The 17,269-nt window shown below is 54.0% G+C and overlaps 1 protein-coding gene across 4 annotated transcripts in view; it reads right to left on the reverse strand.

The window, feature by feature from the left end:
• The window catches only part of TNS1 (tensin 1), a 213,457-nt gene that overhangs the window by 88,517 nt on the left and 107,671 nt on the right, over positions 1–17,269 (reverse strand). For 3 of the 4 annotated variants that reach the window (XM_081583929.1, XM_081583931.1, XM_081583932.1), the window contains exons 5-10: positions 14,120–14,161; positions 13,337–13,387; positions 6,758–6,807; positions 4,399–4,570; positions 1,227–1,277; positions 71–193 (exon numbers count right to left, since the gene is read on the reverse strand). In XM_081583929.1, the coding sequence (XP_081440055.1) occupies positions 71–193; positions 1,227–1,277; positions 4,399–4,570; positions 6,758–6,807; positions 13,337–13,387; positions 14,120–14,161 (489 nt within the window). Of the gene's footprint in view, positions 1–70; positions 194–1,226; positions 1,278–4,398; positions 4,595–6,757; positions 6,808–13,336; positions 13,388–14,119; positions 14,162–17,269 lie in introns of those variants that run through there. The other variant, XM_081583930.1, reaches the window with a different exon arrangement.

Consider the following 17,269-nt stretch of genomic DNA (forward strand, 5'->3'; position numbering starts at 1 on the left):
ACACAATCCAACGATACTGGCAGGTACATGCACTCATCATGCACACACATCTTGCCGTCCCCGCTCTGACCTTGTTGTGTAGGACGACCACATTGTGGGGGTCTGCATTGAGCCAGGTGTCCATGGCCTTGCAGACACTGCAGATCTTCTCCAGGGCCGGGGTGTGCAGGTCGGGCCAGCCAAATTCCAGTACCTGTGACCCAAGCCATGAGTAAGAAGTGGCGGAAGCACAGAGAGCCAACAGGGGTGGGGGACGGTGAGGGGACATTAGTTCCTGCCCTGCCCATCAACCCCGCTCGGAGGCAGGGGTGTGGAGGCCGAGGACACTGGTCCAAGACTTGGTTTTGACACTGGCTCCTTGTGGGGCCTCAGGTTAGTCACGGCCCCTGCCCCAGCCCCAGTTTCTCATATGTGTATAAAGCAAAGGCTTAGCGCCCCCAAAGGTCCCAAGTCCCTTTCACACAACTTCGACCTTAAAACAAGCTCTCCTCCCACAGACCCCAGGGGCTGGCGCAGGGAGGAAGAAGGAAAGCTGAAGGCTGATCACAGCTCTTTCCCAGGCCCTGGACACACAAAGCATCAAATTTTCAGATCAAATGAGGCCTGAATGGGACAGAGAGTAGATCTGAACAGCAGTCATCAGGCTCCTTCAAACTTTAACTCACGGAACTTTAAAGTACAAGAAAACTTGTGCTCAGAAGGACCCAGAGAGCTCATCTAATCCAGCCCGTCCACTTTTAGAGGCGCAAACCAAGGCTCAGAGAACTCTGCCACCCACCCAAGGTCACACAGCGATGGGCACCAGAATCCAGGGGTGGAGCGGCACGCAGCGCCCCTCCACACATGGCTCACTCAACAGCAAGTGAAGGAACTCCGGCTGTCGGAAGCCCTCACTGGCAATTCCCAGCCGGTGCAAATCCAGAAGACTTGTCAATAAGACTAAAAATCCCACAACCCCAGCCCCACCCCAGGAAGTCTGTGTGCACACCACCAGAGGCAGGCTTGGGTGGAAATGACTGTACTGAGCTTTGCTTTCTGTAATTCGTATCACAGAAGCACTATGTGCGTTTCTGTTTTCCAAAGAGAAGAGAGCATGGTGACTTTGAACAGGCTTTGCAAACAGTCACAGCACTTTCCTCCGAGATTCTAACATGAGATCTTTGGAGGAAGGGAGCCCAGGCTAGGAGAACTCCCCCAAACAAAGCCCCAAACAGCCACAGGCTCACCTTGGCGTGGAGCTTCGTGATGTCAGGTCTCCGCTCAGAGAGGTTGAAAAGCTAGAAAGTGGAAAAGGAAGAGGTTGTAAGAAGGCTGGCCCTTTCTCTCTCTCTCTCTCTGTCTTCCCTGCTGGAAATTCTACTACATGAACACACATGAAGCCCCACCAGACACACACTGACCGACGGAAACCAACTACAGGTTCTCGGGATGAACAGGGAGACAGAGACAGGTATGTAGACACTCAGCCCCGCCTCTGGACGAGCACATATCCTGAACTGAAGGTGAGAAGGGGATTGAATCTGTCCTGGGCCCCACGTGCCACCCCCAAGGTGGGCGTCTCCCCACACGGTATGGAGATCCAGTGGTGGCAACTGATAAGCATTTAGCCACCTCTGGTTTCTACTTCACATGGTGCCTTTAGAAACTCACCCCATGGAGATGCAACTGCTCTCCGGTCGGACACCCTCTATCAAAGGGTGCAACCCATGCTGGGTGGACCCTCTCAGATCCTTAACACCCTCTCCCAGGAGACAACCCCTGACACTTGATCACATCCCACGAGAATCCCCCCATCTCTGAATTCTTGTCTCCCATCTCTGGAGGAGGCAGGCAGAACTCCTGACACCCAGCTCAAGGTCTGAGAAACTCAGAGGCCCCTGTGATGTCTCCTGGGGAGAGAAGAGGACCACAGGGTCTGGAACAGGTAGGACAGAGCGGGGAAGGTACAGCAGAGACTCATGGAACTCTGGACTCCTGAAATTGGGCAGGATCTTAAATGGCTTCTGGTCCACTCTTCATAGGCTTCCCTGTTGGCTCAGTCAGTAAAGAGGCCACCTGCAATGCAGGAGACCCAGGTTTGATCCCTAGGTCAGGAAGATCCCCTGGAGAAGGAAATGGCAGTATTCTTGCCTGGAGAATCCTATGGACAGAGGAACCTGGTGGGCTACAGTCCATGGGGTCGCAAGAGTCGGACATGACTTAACGACTAAACCACTACATTACATCAGTCTTGAGTCACATAAAGAAATATGCTTTATGCCGTTAACAACAGCTACCACTTGGGTGTCCACAGCCAGCCAGGCCGCGCTAAGGACTTGACATTTAACAAGCTGCCTTAATTCTCTCCACAACCTCTGAAGTAGATAGTGTCATTAGACCCATTTTACAGATGGTATCCTAAGGCTTAGTTAGGCTAAGTGCCAAGATCAGATAGTTGGTAAGAGCAGAGCCAGCATAGAACTTTCTGATGTTTAAAGCCGGATGTCTTTTTTGTTTTGGCTGAGCCATGCAGCATGTGGAATCTTAGTCTCCAAACCAGGGATCAAACCCATGTCCCCTGCAGCAGAAGTGTGTAGTCTTAACCACTGGCCCATCAGGGAAGTCCCTAAAGCCAGACTCTTAACAATGTCCAACATAGCTGATGGATGGGTCTCTATAGAGGGCTGAATGGTGTCCCACAAAAATTCACGTCCACCCGGAACTTCAGAATGTGACCTTATTTGGAAACAGGTCCATTGGTGATGTAAGCAGTCAAGGGTCTGGTGATGAGATCATCCTGGCTTCAGAGTGGGCCCCAAATCCATGACTTGTGTCCTTATAAGAAGAGGAGAGGACACACAGACGCAGGGAAGAAGGAAGGTCATGTGATGATGGAGGCAGAGACTAGAGCAAGGCGCCTACAAGCCAAGGAGCCACCAGAAGATGGGAGAAGGCGAGGAGAATTCTCCCCTACAGGACTGAGATGGAGTATGGCCCCAGTGACACCTTGACTTGGACTCCTAGCTTCCAGAACTGTGGAAAAATTAATTTTGTTGCCTTAAGCCACCTAATTCGTGGGAATTAGTTACAGCAGCCCTAGGGACCTAACACAGTCCCTAGACCCTGCCCCTGCTCTCTCACTGTGGCATGCTGGTCTGTGGGTCCAGCCCATGCACACCTTCCTATAAAGTGGGCCTGAGCCCTCCTCCGGGGCCAAGATAGCTCCGATCCCCTGGCCAGCCTTTCTGACCCCAAAAGTGGGTGAGGAGTTGGGGGTAACCTCCTCCACACTGGTTGGGAGATTCTCCTGTCCCAGGTACGATTCTCTGTTCAGCAACACAAGGTCCCTCAAAACACGCCCTGCCACAGCTCTGCCCTAAGACTTCTCAGAGGCACTGACAGTGTGACGCCTCTGCCACTTCCTGACGCTGTGACCTCAGACAAATACCCCACCTCTCTTGTGCCCCTGCAGTAGCTGCTTCCTAGGGCTGGCGTGATGTTAAATACGTGGGAAAGAGTTAGGACAGGGCCTGGATCATCACAGGCACTCAATAACATGAGCGTCACCATTACTCCCTCCTCCTGGTCAACACACATGTACACCCACACACATACAGACATACCACATGCACACACAACCCACTTGTACACATATACGCACAAACACACATACCTATACACACACATACAGACACACCACATGCACACACAACCCACCTGTACACATATACACACAAGCACACATACCTACACACATACACATAGAGACACACCACATGCATACACAGCCCACTTGTATGCATACATGCACAAGCACCCACATACAAACCACACATACCCATACACATGCACACATACAAGGACAAGTATACACACACGTACAGACACACCACATGTGCATACACGCACCCCACTTGTACACATACACGCACAAGCACACACGCACAATACAAACCACACATACAAGGACAAGCACACACACACACACACATACAGACACACCACATGCACACACACTCCCCACTGTACACATACATGCACAAGGTCACTTACCTGTACACACACATGTACAGACACACCACATGCACACACACACCCCACTTGTACACATACATGCACAAGCACACACATACAATACAAACCACACATACCCATACACATGCACACATACAAGGACAAGCACACACTCATACGATTTGGCTCAGATGCTGTGTCCCAACTACAGAGACACTCCTTAGAGGATAGCTGGACAGTGAGTGAGGACTCAGACCATGAGACATGCCCAAGGTCAAGGGCAGGTGAGAGGAGAGGGGAGGAAGAGCTGGCGCAGGGGCAGGTGGGATGAGTCACCAGCAGGAAGAAGTGGCACGCAGAAAGGATGGGGGCCCTGGACCAGTGGGCGGGGGGCCCTATCCTCACCAGGTAGTTGCCTCCATGTTTGGACTTGAGCATCTGGGCCACCTCGCGGAGGTTGCTCCGGAAGTTCTCCTCATTGGCTGTGCTGGGGAAGGAGACGGCAATGATCCTCTCAGTGACGTACACCAGGTCCAGCTCACAGCTGTCCTCCGTGGTCCGGCTCGTACTCATGTTTCTGGGGAGACAGCAGGCAGCAGATCAGAATCCAGGCCCCCAGGACAAGGTCCAGGAACCTGCAGACCCCTCCACACCATACATGGCCCCCAGATCTAACCCAAGAGCGCTTGGCTGCTCCCTGACCCCGAGCCAAGGCCAGAGGCTTCCCCAGGCAAGGCCAGTGTAGCCCCCAGGGCCAGTCTGGGAGAGCCGGGGAGGACAGAGCTGGGCAGAAGCCAGCAAGGATCTCAGGCCATCTCAGAAACAAAGAGTGAAGACACTAGTCCTAGGTGCTCATCAATCCCGTCGGCACTGCCTTCAACCTGTGATCCCAGAGGTCAGAGCCAGGCCTGGAACCATCCAGGGCTCAGGAGTCCAGCTCAGCCTCCCAACATACAGCAGCCACCTGGTCTGGCAGAAGCTTCTCAAAGGATCCGGAGAGGGCTCCAGAGAGGAAGGAGAGCCCGAAGCGAGGGCTCTTGCATCCCAGAGCTGAGCCTTCTACCGCCCTCCGCTTGCTCTGTGCTATAGCGTGGGCGGGGAGGCCCCTCAGGGACAGGGGCAGGGGCAGCTCAGGTGACACGCTCACCTGGACTCCAGGTAAGCCAGACCACAGCGCACATTCCAGCCCTCCCTGGAGGCAGGCCGACTCCTGCCCTTTGTTCCCAGGCTCTCCCCCTACCTCTGGCAGCTCCCACCACCTCCGGGGCTGCTTCCTGCCAGTGACCTCCTTGGTTTCTAAGGGCCCAGGAGGCTGAGGATGCTGCCGCAGTGGCAGGGGACCCCCAGACATCCCAGTGCCATCTGAGTGCCTAAGAGAGGTAGGGAACTGCCTGGGCCGGGCACTGAGTGAGAGGAAGTGAGGGCTAACACCTTTACACCTCACCCAGCTGCTGTTCCAGAGGAGGGTCCAGGGTGAACTGACAGGATGGGGAAAGGGGTCTCGGGACACTAGCAATCCATTCCGAAGCCTCCCAGTGGCTTCTAGGGGCACCTCATACCCTTCTTACCCCCATCACCAGCCTCCTGCTTCCCCTCACTACCCAAGATGGACCACATTCATGTTGATAACCTCTCACTACCTCTAGGTTGGAGGGATACCACTGAGGTGTTTCAGAGTGGTGGGGCAGCAGAGGGTGTACAGCCCCAGGACACCAAGAACGGGGACAGAATCCAGAGCTCCTCCAGGGTTAGCTCTGAGCCCAGCTGTATAGATGGGGCTTGGAGACAGGGGAGCCAAAGGTGACATATAGCTTCTACGTGGGGACGGTGACTGGGACATGGTGATAGAGATGCCAGTGTGCTGGGAACCCACTGTGAATTTGGCTTCTGAGTCCTGATCATTCCTGGTCCTGCAGCCTATGGGGGTGGGGCTCCTACTGGAGGCAGAACAGCGCCACCACCTGGACAACATCAGCATCGCACTCTGCACCCACTGATTCTCAGCTACAAGGGAGAAGGGATCTGCTAAGAGGGCCCTCCATTCTCTGTGGACAGCTGGCAGCCGGACTACAGCCCACTGGGAGCTTCAGCTACACACCAGGCCCTCTCTGGCTGGGGCTCCAGATCCCTGGGGCCAGATTCTCACTCATCTCAGAAGCCTCAGATGAAGGAGAGGCAGAGGAAGCCAAAAAAATCAGAGAATCTGGACCCAGGACAAAGAAACTTTGGATGAGCAAAGCACTGAATCCCCTATGATCCCCTTGCCCCAGCCCCCATCAGCCCAGCCAGCCAGAGAATCTTCCTTTTATAAATGACCCTCGAATATCAGAAGCCACTGCTCATGGAAAGGAACAGTATCTAGCACAGGCCTCAATGCCAGCCAGTCCTGAAGGCAAATCCAAGTGCTGCCTGTTGGTGGTTGCGTGACCTTTAACAAGTTGCCTCATTTCCCTGAGACCCAGTTTCTTCACCTGCCAAATGGGAATAAAATACTTACCCTGCAGGGTTGTTGCAAGGACTAGATAAGATCATGCAGGTAAATAGAATCCAACTCAAGGATTGGCTTCAAACTAGAATTCAAAACATGACTGATTCCCAGTGGCATCTACCCACATCCTCTCGCTGTAGCTTCCACATCTGCCATGCTCCCAACCAGTGGCTTAGTGACTTTGGCATTAGAAACTCAAAAGCATGACTTGCTAGGAATACCCACAGTGACCTCACGCCTGTCCCCCACTCCCTGCCCCCTATAGTCCAGGCATACCTGATAGGCTGGGGATGAGGCTGGACACTTGGTGGAACTCTGGTGGAACTCTGGGAAAGAGAAGAGAGGAGCAGTGTTAGGATGGGGACCAGCTGGATGGCAGGACAGCAGCAGAGAGCTGTCCACACAAGCGGTCAGGGCCACGGGCAAACACAGATTCCCTTCTCCTGCTTCTGCCAACATTCCAGCCCAGGCGCCCTAAAGCCCCAGCAACACAACAACTCAAAGCCAAAAGCAATCGATGCCAATCCCACATGAGTGCGCCTGTGTGCCTGCAAGCCCACGAAGGGAAGCACTTTCCTCCCCCCGGGCAAGACAGAAATCCTCAATGCCCAGAAATGCACCAGGCCTGGGCCGGTGCCACCTGCACGGAGTACACACTCAATAAAACAGTTACTAAACTGATGGACACTCATTTCACCTTGATGTGCTGGATATCGGAACAATAATCCCAAGTGGTGAACAGAGATTCAAGAATGAAAGAAGGAAAGATGAGAGCGCTAGCACCCCTCTGTCCAGCTGTGAACAGTTCTCCTCCGACCACCAGCTGTCCAAAAGCCTCTCCTTTAAAGCAGCAACACCAGGTCATTCAGTCAAGTTTTGAGACAAGAAGCCACCAGGCACGGCGTGTACCAACCAGAGCTAGGCAGCAAATCATGCTTCTAAGGACCCACTGCCCATTATCTGTTACCTCCCTCATCCGCTCCCATCTCTAGGGTTGTCGACTGGTACAAAATTAGGCAAATGGACCCAAGTTGGTGTCCAAAACATCTCAGGGAAACTGTATGGTACGGCAACGAAAGTGCAGGATCAGAGCCCCCACAGCATCCTACTGGATAACCTTGCACTATTCAATGCTCTGAGCCTCTGTAATGTCACGAGTGCTGTGCTGTGCATAGCTGCTCTTCAGTCATCTCCAACTCTTTGCAACACCATGGACTGTAGCCCTCCAGGCTCCTCTGTCCATGGGAATTCTCCAGGCAAGAATACTGGAGTGGGTTGCCATGACCTCATCCAGGGGATCTTCCCAACCCAGGGATCGAACCCAGGTCTCTCACTGCAGGCAAATTCTTTACCGTCTGAGCCACCATGGAAGCCCCAATGTCATGAGTAAGATGCAACAATCCTCATGGGATTATTTGAAGAGTAAGGGGAATTATGCATATCTGGCCCTTAGACGTTCTCACCATTATTACATCGAGTACAATTAAAAGGATAGTTAGAGACACAACCAAACAGTCACCTCTATAGGAAAGCAAAACCCTGCATCACCAGCTGCTACCCATCCCTGCATCCACCTCATTCGATGTAGAATCGGAGTCCTACCTGGACACTCCCAGTCAGAGCCCTCTGAGCCCACTGGCACCTTCCAAACATGCCTGAGCCTTCCCTAAACCAGCCTTTCCTGACCACCAAGCTGCATCCACTTGGAGGAGAGAGGACCACAGTCCACCGAGGAGAGGAGAAACCGAGGCAACAGCGACTCACCCCCAAGTCCTGACGACCAGCAGGATTCATCCTCAGACTCCAGGCTGGACCACTGGGGCCCCAAAAAGAGGAGCCCCTTTCAGCCCTCTCCACACAGCACCTACAAGGCGGGGGTGGGTGGGCTCTGCAACCCCTCACCCAGCTGAGCCCCAGTCAGGGCAGCCCCCTAAGAGGAGGGCTCTCCATCCAGCCTTTCGCAAGAAGGCTGCGGGTTGGGCCAGAACCCGGGGCTGCTGCAGCCCCGAACAGCTCAGCCTGGAGGCAGCAGGAGGAGGAAACAGCCAAGTCGTGCTGTCAGGCGGGAAGTTTCTCTGTCTCCACAGCTCTCCTGGCCCTGAGGACTTGGGTTTGCATGAGTCAGGCTTGGGGAGTTGGGGGGTGGAAAGTGGCGGGGGGGGGGGGGCAGTAAAGAGGGGTTGAGTTGTGTTTGGTTTTCAAGACCCAAACCAGGCTGTTCCAAGAAGACCCGCTCAGAGAAACGCAGAAACCCGACACTTCATCCGTCTCCATTTCTCTGGTCCCTGATGAGGAGACAATGAACCTCCCCAGGCCCTAGGCCGGGCTCCAGGCCCCAGGGCCACCCTGCTATAAATAGCCCCTCGGTTCCGTCCACTGCTGATCCACAGCCATGTTTGGAGGAGGCCACTACAGCTGCTTCTAACAACTGGAAGCCACAACTACAGCCAAGGTGGGAGGTGTAGCCAGGACCACGGGGCCAGGCCCCCATGAGCCTCAGGGATACTGAGCTGGGCTTGGTGGGGAGATTGGGGCGTCGAGGGGAGCCAAGAGCCTCCACGGGCACAGGAGCAAAAAGGAAGCACAGAGCAGGAGAGCCAGGTCCCGCTTCTCCACCCCCTTGCCCAGTTACAACACTCCACATTCTTCAGCCTCCCCACCCCAAAAAGCCGGGAAAGATAAATAAAAACTTGGCCCCAGCAGAGTCTGGCCACGCCGCCTCCAGAGGTGATAAGACAAAGTCCAAGCCGGCTCTGCTCCACCGGGGGCCAGCGGTCAAGGGGGGGCGGGGAGAGGGGAGGCAGGGGAGGAAGTCGCCCTGCACAGTGACCCTCGCGCGGAGGATGGGGACGAACAGCTGGACGGTCATCCCCTGATGAATCACTGGGCTGCCCTCTCACTGATGGGGCTTCCTGTTTTCTGCAAAGTTTGGAAGCATGTGACACTCACTGGCAGAAAGCAGACGTGCACAGGTAACATGTCTGGGGGTGGCTGGGCCGAGTCACAGGGAGAACTGGAGAACCACAGATGGGCCAGGGCGGGGGCGGGGCATGTGAGCAACACAACTTAGGGCTCTTGAGAAACACAGTAACCTCACAGACACGGGGCTGGAGACCGAGCCTCCAGCAGCTGCCGACTCACACGGGCCTTTCTCGGGAAGGATGCGGTCTTCTCTGCACTCCATCATCATACCTCCTCCCTCATTCAGTGAACTTTGCTGAGGGCCACCAGCTGGGCATGAGGCCCCCTGACCTCAGAAAGCTTCCATTCTACAAAGGATGATTCTCATCTACGAAATCCGTGTGAGAAGCAGCCGTTTGGTCTCACTGACCGCTCTGTAAAATGGGTACAACACAGTCTGGTGTGACTTACCTGTTCCACTAAGATTACTTGTTCCTTACCTGATCCACCAAGAGGCTCTGGGGAAAACTACCCAAGGGTTTTACAAAGAGTTCTCTAGGGACTCTCCTGGTCCAATGGTTAAGAATTCCCCTTCCAGTGCAGGGGACATGAGTTCGATCCCTGGTTGGGGAACTAAGATCCCACATGCTGCAGGGCAACTAAGCTCACGCGCCTACAGCTAGAGAGAAGCCCGTGCACAGCCACAAAGAGCCTGAGTGCCTCACCTAAGACCCGATGCAGTCAAACAAATATATGCATTTTTCTAAAAAAGAATACTTGAAGATTTTATTTTATAAAGAAAAGTAAATTCTCGGTCTGCCTGTAATTCCATTCCTTTCCTCTCTGGGGCTCTCAAAGCCATCTAACCACAGCTCTGAACTTCTTCCCTGCCCCTCCCAAGACACAGATCCATAATAGAACTTCTGATTCAACTCCCACAGGCACCAAGATCTCTCCCCTACCGTCATCACCAAAATGCAGTCGCTCCTTTGCTTAAAGGACACTGTGAAAGGAAATTCCACAACCTCCCCCAAACCGTGTCTTATGTCTCTTCCTATCAGCCAGTTCCTCCTGGTATCTAACCCTCACCCTTCCTGTTGCAGATTCCGCCAACACCGTTGACCTTGGTCCTCAATGCCGGCAGGAGCTGCTGACCACCGCTCAGATGCTCCGGGGCAACTTAAGATCTGTGACCCTCGGCTCCGTTTTTCACCTTCTTCTTCCCCACCATGCAGCAAGAGCGGGAACCCCAGGATCTGGGCGGGGTTGGTTTGGAGCAAGGACTGTGTGGGAAGAGTCCTGCCTTCTTTTGAGGTCCACAGACCAAACACAACAGCACTGGACCAAAGGGAAAGCTGTTTCCGGAGCCCAGGTCCCCAGGGGGCACAGTTGGGAGGAAGGTCTGTAAGCAACAGCAGCAACCATGTCAGGCAGCCCAAGACTGGTGACCAGTCTACATCAGAGGCCCTTCCCCACCCCAACATCTCTGGGGGCTGTGGCCACCCCCTCCCCTGTGCACCAGCCCCTCCAGCCACACCTTTTCCTCTCTCCTTCCTGCCCACCCGCCTGGATTTTTCCAAAACAAAGTGCGACACAGCACACCATCCACAAACCCTGCAACACACCAGCCCTGCTGGAGGAAAACAGCCATTCCTGCCCTGTAAGTCCTGGGCCGCAGGCTAGAGACAGGAAAACAGCTCAACAAACAGGCACATTATCACAGCAGCAAGCCCCAGAGCAGCAGCCATGCCACTTCAGAAACAGTCTCCTTACCCAGGGAGAGGGCAAGAGAGCTCAGTGGTTGGGCAGGGGACCCTGGGGTCACTCAACCTGGGACAGGTTTCTGGGAACCTCAAAAACTAGGTTTTCTCTCTTCCTTCGCAATACACAGGTCATCCTAGAATCTGCTCACTTGCTCAGCCTTTCATGAACTTTAACTAGACTAAGCAGACCAAGACTCATCACGTCCCTCCTCCCATATCAAGGCAAGACACCACTCTTACCCACCCCTGGCATGCACAGACACACACACTTTCATCCCAGATCAACAGATTTTCCCCTAAAAAAGCTGGTTGCCCAGCTAAGCGGCAACCTCTTTCTTCCCCAGGACCAAGGTCTGACACCCCCTCATGTCAAAAAGTTCTTCACGATGTCTAACTTCACTCTCTCTTGCTGCACCTTTACCTTGTTGGATCTATCTGGCCTGGGATGGGGTTGTGGGGAGCAGCTGCTCTAGGACTCGACTTAAAAGAACGTCCAGACCATTGGCTAAAAGGCTTGGCTCACACGACATCACCCTGTCCCCTGGCCAAGAGTCAGGAGTCCTGGAAACACCAGATCCAGGCAGCGGTCCCAGGACGGAATGGAGAAGATAGATATTCATTGCATCAGTGAGCTCCTCCAAGCCTCTGTTTCCTCATCTATAAAATGGGTTCACAGCATCTGCCATAGTGGGATGTCATGAGGATCAAAAAATACCCAGGTCAGCTTCTGGCCCTTAGCCAAAATAACAGTTATAAGAACAACTAACATGTATTGAGCATATAGTAGTCACTTTGTGAATTCACTTCGTGAATTATAGAATTCACTTTGTGTCTGTTAAGCTAGTTAATCCTTAGTAGTAGGTACACAAAACATTACTTCCTCCCCTGCACCCCAGCCCCAGAAACTTCACAAATGTGGACAAGGGTCCCTCTCAACATGTGTACTCAGCACCCATAGGACCCGTGCATACCTTTTCCACTAATTTGAGAGGCATGTTCCTCCTCCTGGCCAGCCCCCGTGTGGCCCTGGGGACACCTCCGCCTTGTGGGGCTGGGCAATGTGGAGTGGCAGTGGGCTCACCACCGACGTGCACTGCCTGCAGGAGCCTAGCGCCTCCCTCCAGGCCCTCCCCGTCGTGAGTCAGGCAGCTGTCAGATGATACGGCCCCATGCCATCAACAGCTCCCCCTGTGCCAACCGCCAAAACCACTCCCTGTTCTCTGCAGATCAGAGCGGGAGAGGATGGAGAGGCCCGCTGAGGGGTGAACTGTCAGAGAAGGGCGGGGAAGAAAGAGAAGGTCCAACTTCACTGGGCATCTGCCCCTGGGGTGTGAGGACAAGCCCCGGCACAAGTTGGGCTCAAAACAGGGGACCCAGGGAGCCCCTCCTTCCTTCCCTGGGGTCCTTCCACTTAAGGAGTTTGCCTGTCACCCTCCATCAAAAAACCACACGGCAGGAGAAGCCTGTGAGGTGAACCAGCCCATCTTTCAGCTTCCTCCTGAATCAGTGGCATTTAGCCATTTTCAAAGCCTCTTCTGTCCAAAGAAGCAGAGCCTATGATTCCCAAGAGCCCAGGAGTCCCTCTTCATCTCTGCCCTTAGTTCCTCTTGCTGCAGTGTCACCCATTTCCCTGGCCCTTACTTTAGTGACTGCTCACCACCCAGCCAGCTTTTGCAGACCCTCCCTCCCCACCCTGCAGTACTGAGGTCTGCTTAAGTGATGGGCAAATGAGCCCTGAATCCAGCTGAGCTGGATGGAGGCTGAAGCCAAGACTGAGGCTAAGTCATGGGCCTGCACACCCTTTTGCCCCACCCCCCTGGTGGTTCAGATGGTAAAGAGTCTGCCTGCAGTGCCGAAGACCAGGGTTCGATCCCTGGGTCAGGAAGATCCCCTGGAGAAGGAAATGGCAACCCCCTTCAGTATTCTCATCTGGAAAGTCGCATGGATGGAGGAGCCTGGCAGGCTACAGTCCATGGGGTCACAAAGAGTCGGACACGACTGAGCAACTTCACTTTCTTTCTTTCTTTCAGACTGGAATTGAGGTGAGTAACACTGCCTGCCCTTCTAGACAGGAGATTGGGAGGGATGCCCCACCAAACAAGACAGGTGTGAGACGTCACCCACCTCCCCGCATCCCCCACTCACCAGGGAACCACAATATCTTCCCCTTCCTTCCCTTCCCCATACTTACATCTTCCTCAAGGCTTTTCCGTGTGTTTCTACCCCGAAAGGCTCCTTCTCCCTGGAGACAAAGAAAAGGCAGTCAGAGAGGGGAGTCGAGGAAAGTCATCAAAAGGTCGCGGGTCTTTCACTGCTGGGTGTGGCAGTGGTGGGGGTGGGGGCCTGGCAGGGGGCTTGCTTGTTTGTGCAGCATCTCTTTGTCCACTAAAGGCCCCTCGGAGCTAACTGCACCCACTCATGTGTGTCTCTCCTGGGGAGATATCATTATTCCCATTTTGCAGATGAGAAAATGAGGCACAGACAGGCTCGAGACATGCTACAGTCTCACAGATAGAACCTTGGCCGAGTTGAGATATGAACCCAAGTCCTCCAAGCCCATCAGCTAGCTGCCAGCCTTGGTTTCCCCACTGCACGATCCACCCACTTCCTTCCCTTCCTCCTCCATGCAGCCTTGAGGAAATCGTCTGTCCTTCTGCTAAGGCAGAAAGATGTGTTTGGAAAGATCTTCCTGGCTCTCTCACATGCTACATATTTAATAAAGAAGACCACATTTTAGCACTGGCCTCTCCCTCCCTGCCTGCCTCGTTCCCCAGCAATCATTTCCCAACACACAGGAGGATGGTCTGATGTCCAGCTCTCCATGTCACAAGGTCTCCACCCTTCCCCAAGTTCCACAAATCTACTCCAGAAGAGTGCCCTCAAACACATCTGTTCACTGTCCCCCCATCTTCCTTCTGCTTTCCTGGCCTCCGCAAGCTGCTCCCTGCCCCCCGCCCTGCCTGCCATCACTCACCGCGTCCACTACATTCTTCGGAGCAGTCTCAGTGTTGACGGGCTGTGGACAGAGGAAGAATACAGCGTGAGGCCTCAGGGCAAACAGTCCCAGGTTGGCTCTCTCCCCAGGGCTGGAGGCTGTGATGGGCAGAAGGCCTCTGGAGACAGCTTGGATGGTGCCAACCCAAGTCTCAGACATAATTTGCTGACCCCATGCTTGGGAGCAGAACTTGGAAAGTGAAAGACAATCCTATTGGTCCTAGAACCATCCAGCTCGACACACCTCAAGAGGGACCCTAACTCCAACCCCTCAAAAGGGAACAAGGAGTGAGTAAGCGACTCCTGTTCCTACCTGCCAGGTGTGTGTACCTACACCAGACACTTCGTCTATTCATAAGAACCCAGTGAGACAGGGACTCTTACCATCTTTGAGCCTTACTATACCAATAAGGAGAAATCAGATGAGTGCACCAAAGCCACTGACTACTAAGGGGAATAAAAGGGTTGGAACCCCATCGTGGGTCTCTACGCCTCAAGCTGTGTGAAACCGCAGCAGTCCCAGACACATGTTTCACATTTCAGTGGGCTTTCAAGGACCACCCCACATGGGCCCTGCCCCCTGCCTTGCAGACCTCAATTTCCATGCCCCAAAGCTCTGCTCCATCCAGACTCTGCTATTCCCACATCCAGGACTTGGCTTGTGGAATGGCTTCTCCTCTTTTCCTGCAAGCTCTCCTCTTCCATGAAGCCCTCTCTGAACATCCCAGCAAGGGGGGCTCTCTCCCACCTCGGAACTCCAATAAGCCTTACTGTCTGAGCTATTTATCTGGTCCTCGGTGCATGAATAATCTCATTGTGGGAATAGGTCTCATTCCCCAACTATTGTTTTATTGGTGATTCTTTTCCCATCTTTCTCTAAAACAGATTCAAAACAGTTTTGTTTTTTTTTTTACCAACTCAGTTGCCACATCCCTCATTCTGGAGCTTGTGGTTGATGTGTAAGTGGGCAGTCACTAAACTAAATACCTGAGGACTGATCCTGTCCCTCACCCCGGTGCCATCCTTCCCTCGCCCAGACCAAGAGAAGTGCTTCCCACTAAAGGCATCCTGAAACATGGGCTCCTCAGACTCCCTCATCACAAGAGAAAAACTTCCCTTTCCAGGGACACCTCTTGACCACAGTCTCCAGGGCTCCGTTTCCAACTCAGTGATGTGGTTAGAGGGGCGCTTGAATCTTGCAAGTGGGCATGAGTCAAGGTCATGGAAACAAGTCTTCACTGAGATGACCATGGACCATGTATAGATCTCAGAATAGGAAACTTCGGCTCCAACTCTATTCCCAGGACCCAAGGATGCGCTGTTCATGTCTGAAGACAGGGGAATGAACAGAATGACTTCTGAAAGTTTCTGGCATCTGGGAGAGAATTGGACCAAGACAGGCATGGAGGAGGGCTTCCCTGGTGGCTCAGACAGTAAAGAATCTGCAATGGAAGTGACCCGGGTTTGATCCCTGGGTTGGGAAGATCCCCTGGAGAAGGAAACAGCAACCCACTCCGTTTTCTTGCCTAGAGCATGCCACGGACAGAGGAGCCTGCGGGCTGCAGTCCATGGGGTCGCAAAGAGTCGAACGTGACTGAGCAACCAACACACTTTCAGGCATGGAAGAAGGAAGTAGGCTGAGCTAAAGGCAGTAGTGCTCTTTCTAAAAACGCACAAACTTTACCCTGCTGTACTAGAGACAGAGTATGCCTCGGACAGAGGAGCCTAGCGGGCTGCAGTCCATGGGGTCGCAAAGAGTAGGACACGACTGAGCAACTAACATACACATACACTAGAGACAGGAGGCTGAGGCCAAAACTTCTTTCCAGGTGAATAAAACCTCCTGTGTAGTTCAGGATCAAGGCAGCCTGTGACGGTTGAAGGAGCACAGGGTCCAGGAACGGAGTCGGAGCTGGGGAGGTATACCAGCCAGCCCCTCCCAGCCCCCTCAGTTGACCCACCTGGAGTCTGAGGATGACTCTGCAGAGCAATAAAGATGCCACATTCTGTCCCCACCCAGCCTAGCCCTAACCCTCCGTCAGTAGCCCCCTCCCTCCCCCAGAGTCCCCACTCCTGAGCCACAGGCCATGGGGCAGGAGGCAAATGAGCCCACAAGAAATCCCCAGGGATCCCTGCCCTAGACGGAGCTCTAGGAGCTGCCTGACAATCAGGACCAGGGTCCCCCTCAGCCTCCTACCACCAGCTAGCCCCACCCAGCAGAGTCCTCAGAGGTAGAGCCAGGCTGTCCCAGCCCTAGGATCCCCTGCCCTTCTCTTCTGGCCCACAGCTCTGTGATGCTCACGTGGAGCCCACGGGCTGCAAAGGACGGCCTGAGTGCCTCCACAGTGAGTGACTCTGGCCTCCTGGCGGGGAGGAGAAGGCCTAGAGAGCAGTTCACAGGGACCTTCTGCATGCAGAGTCTACACAGCACAACTGAGTCTGGACCCAGATCTCCCAGCTTCAACACCCTCACTCTTCACAGTCTGTACAATCAGCCTCCCCGACAGGGAGAAAGAACAGAAACAGGGTGGGATGGAAAAGCTGGAGACAGAATACCTGCCTCAGGTCCGTTACAGGCCCTGAAGAGCCCCTCGTCCTGCTCCCAAGAGACCCCGACTCGGCGGAGCAGAGTGAGAGCTGGGGGTCTCAAACTGGAGTGTGCCTGCCAATCACCTGGAGGGCTGCTGACAGACAGGCGGGCCTCTGGGCCCTCCCCAGAGGTCAGAACCCACAGACTAGAGAAGAACCCCAAAAATGTGCATTTCTAACAGGTTTCCAGGTTCAGGGACAACACTATGAAAACTACCAGTCTAGACTGGCAGCATTGACAGCAGCCGGCCGGGCCATGTCCTGACTCTCTGCTACTAACTGTGACCTCAGGCAGGTCACCGGGTCCTTGCTGCTCTCCAGCAGGACTGCACGGTCCTATTCTGTGAGACGCAAATGAGATGAAGCACAGAAAGCACTCAGAACAGGGCCGGGCACTTAGGAAGCTCTCCATAAATGTGAGCTGTTATTTATGGTCTCCACCCCACCCCACCCTGCCCCACCTTGACCCTCCTGTCCCACCCCTCCTGGGCCTGGCACAGTGCAGACCAGGGAGGCAATATTAGAAACCACAGGCCTCAGA

This window comes from Giraffa tippelskirchi, chromosome 3 (assembly GCF_054371585.1).
Source record: "Giraffa tippelskirchi isolate mGirTip1 chromosome 3, T2T-mGirTip1v1.2.pri, whole genome shotgun sequence".
Taxonomy (NCBI): Eukaryota; Metazoa; Chordata; class Mammalia; order Artiodactyla; family Giraffidae; genus Giraffa; species Giraffa tippelskirchi.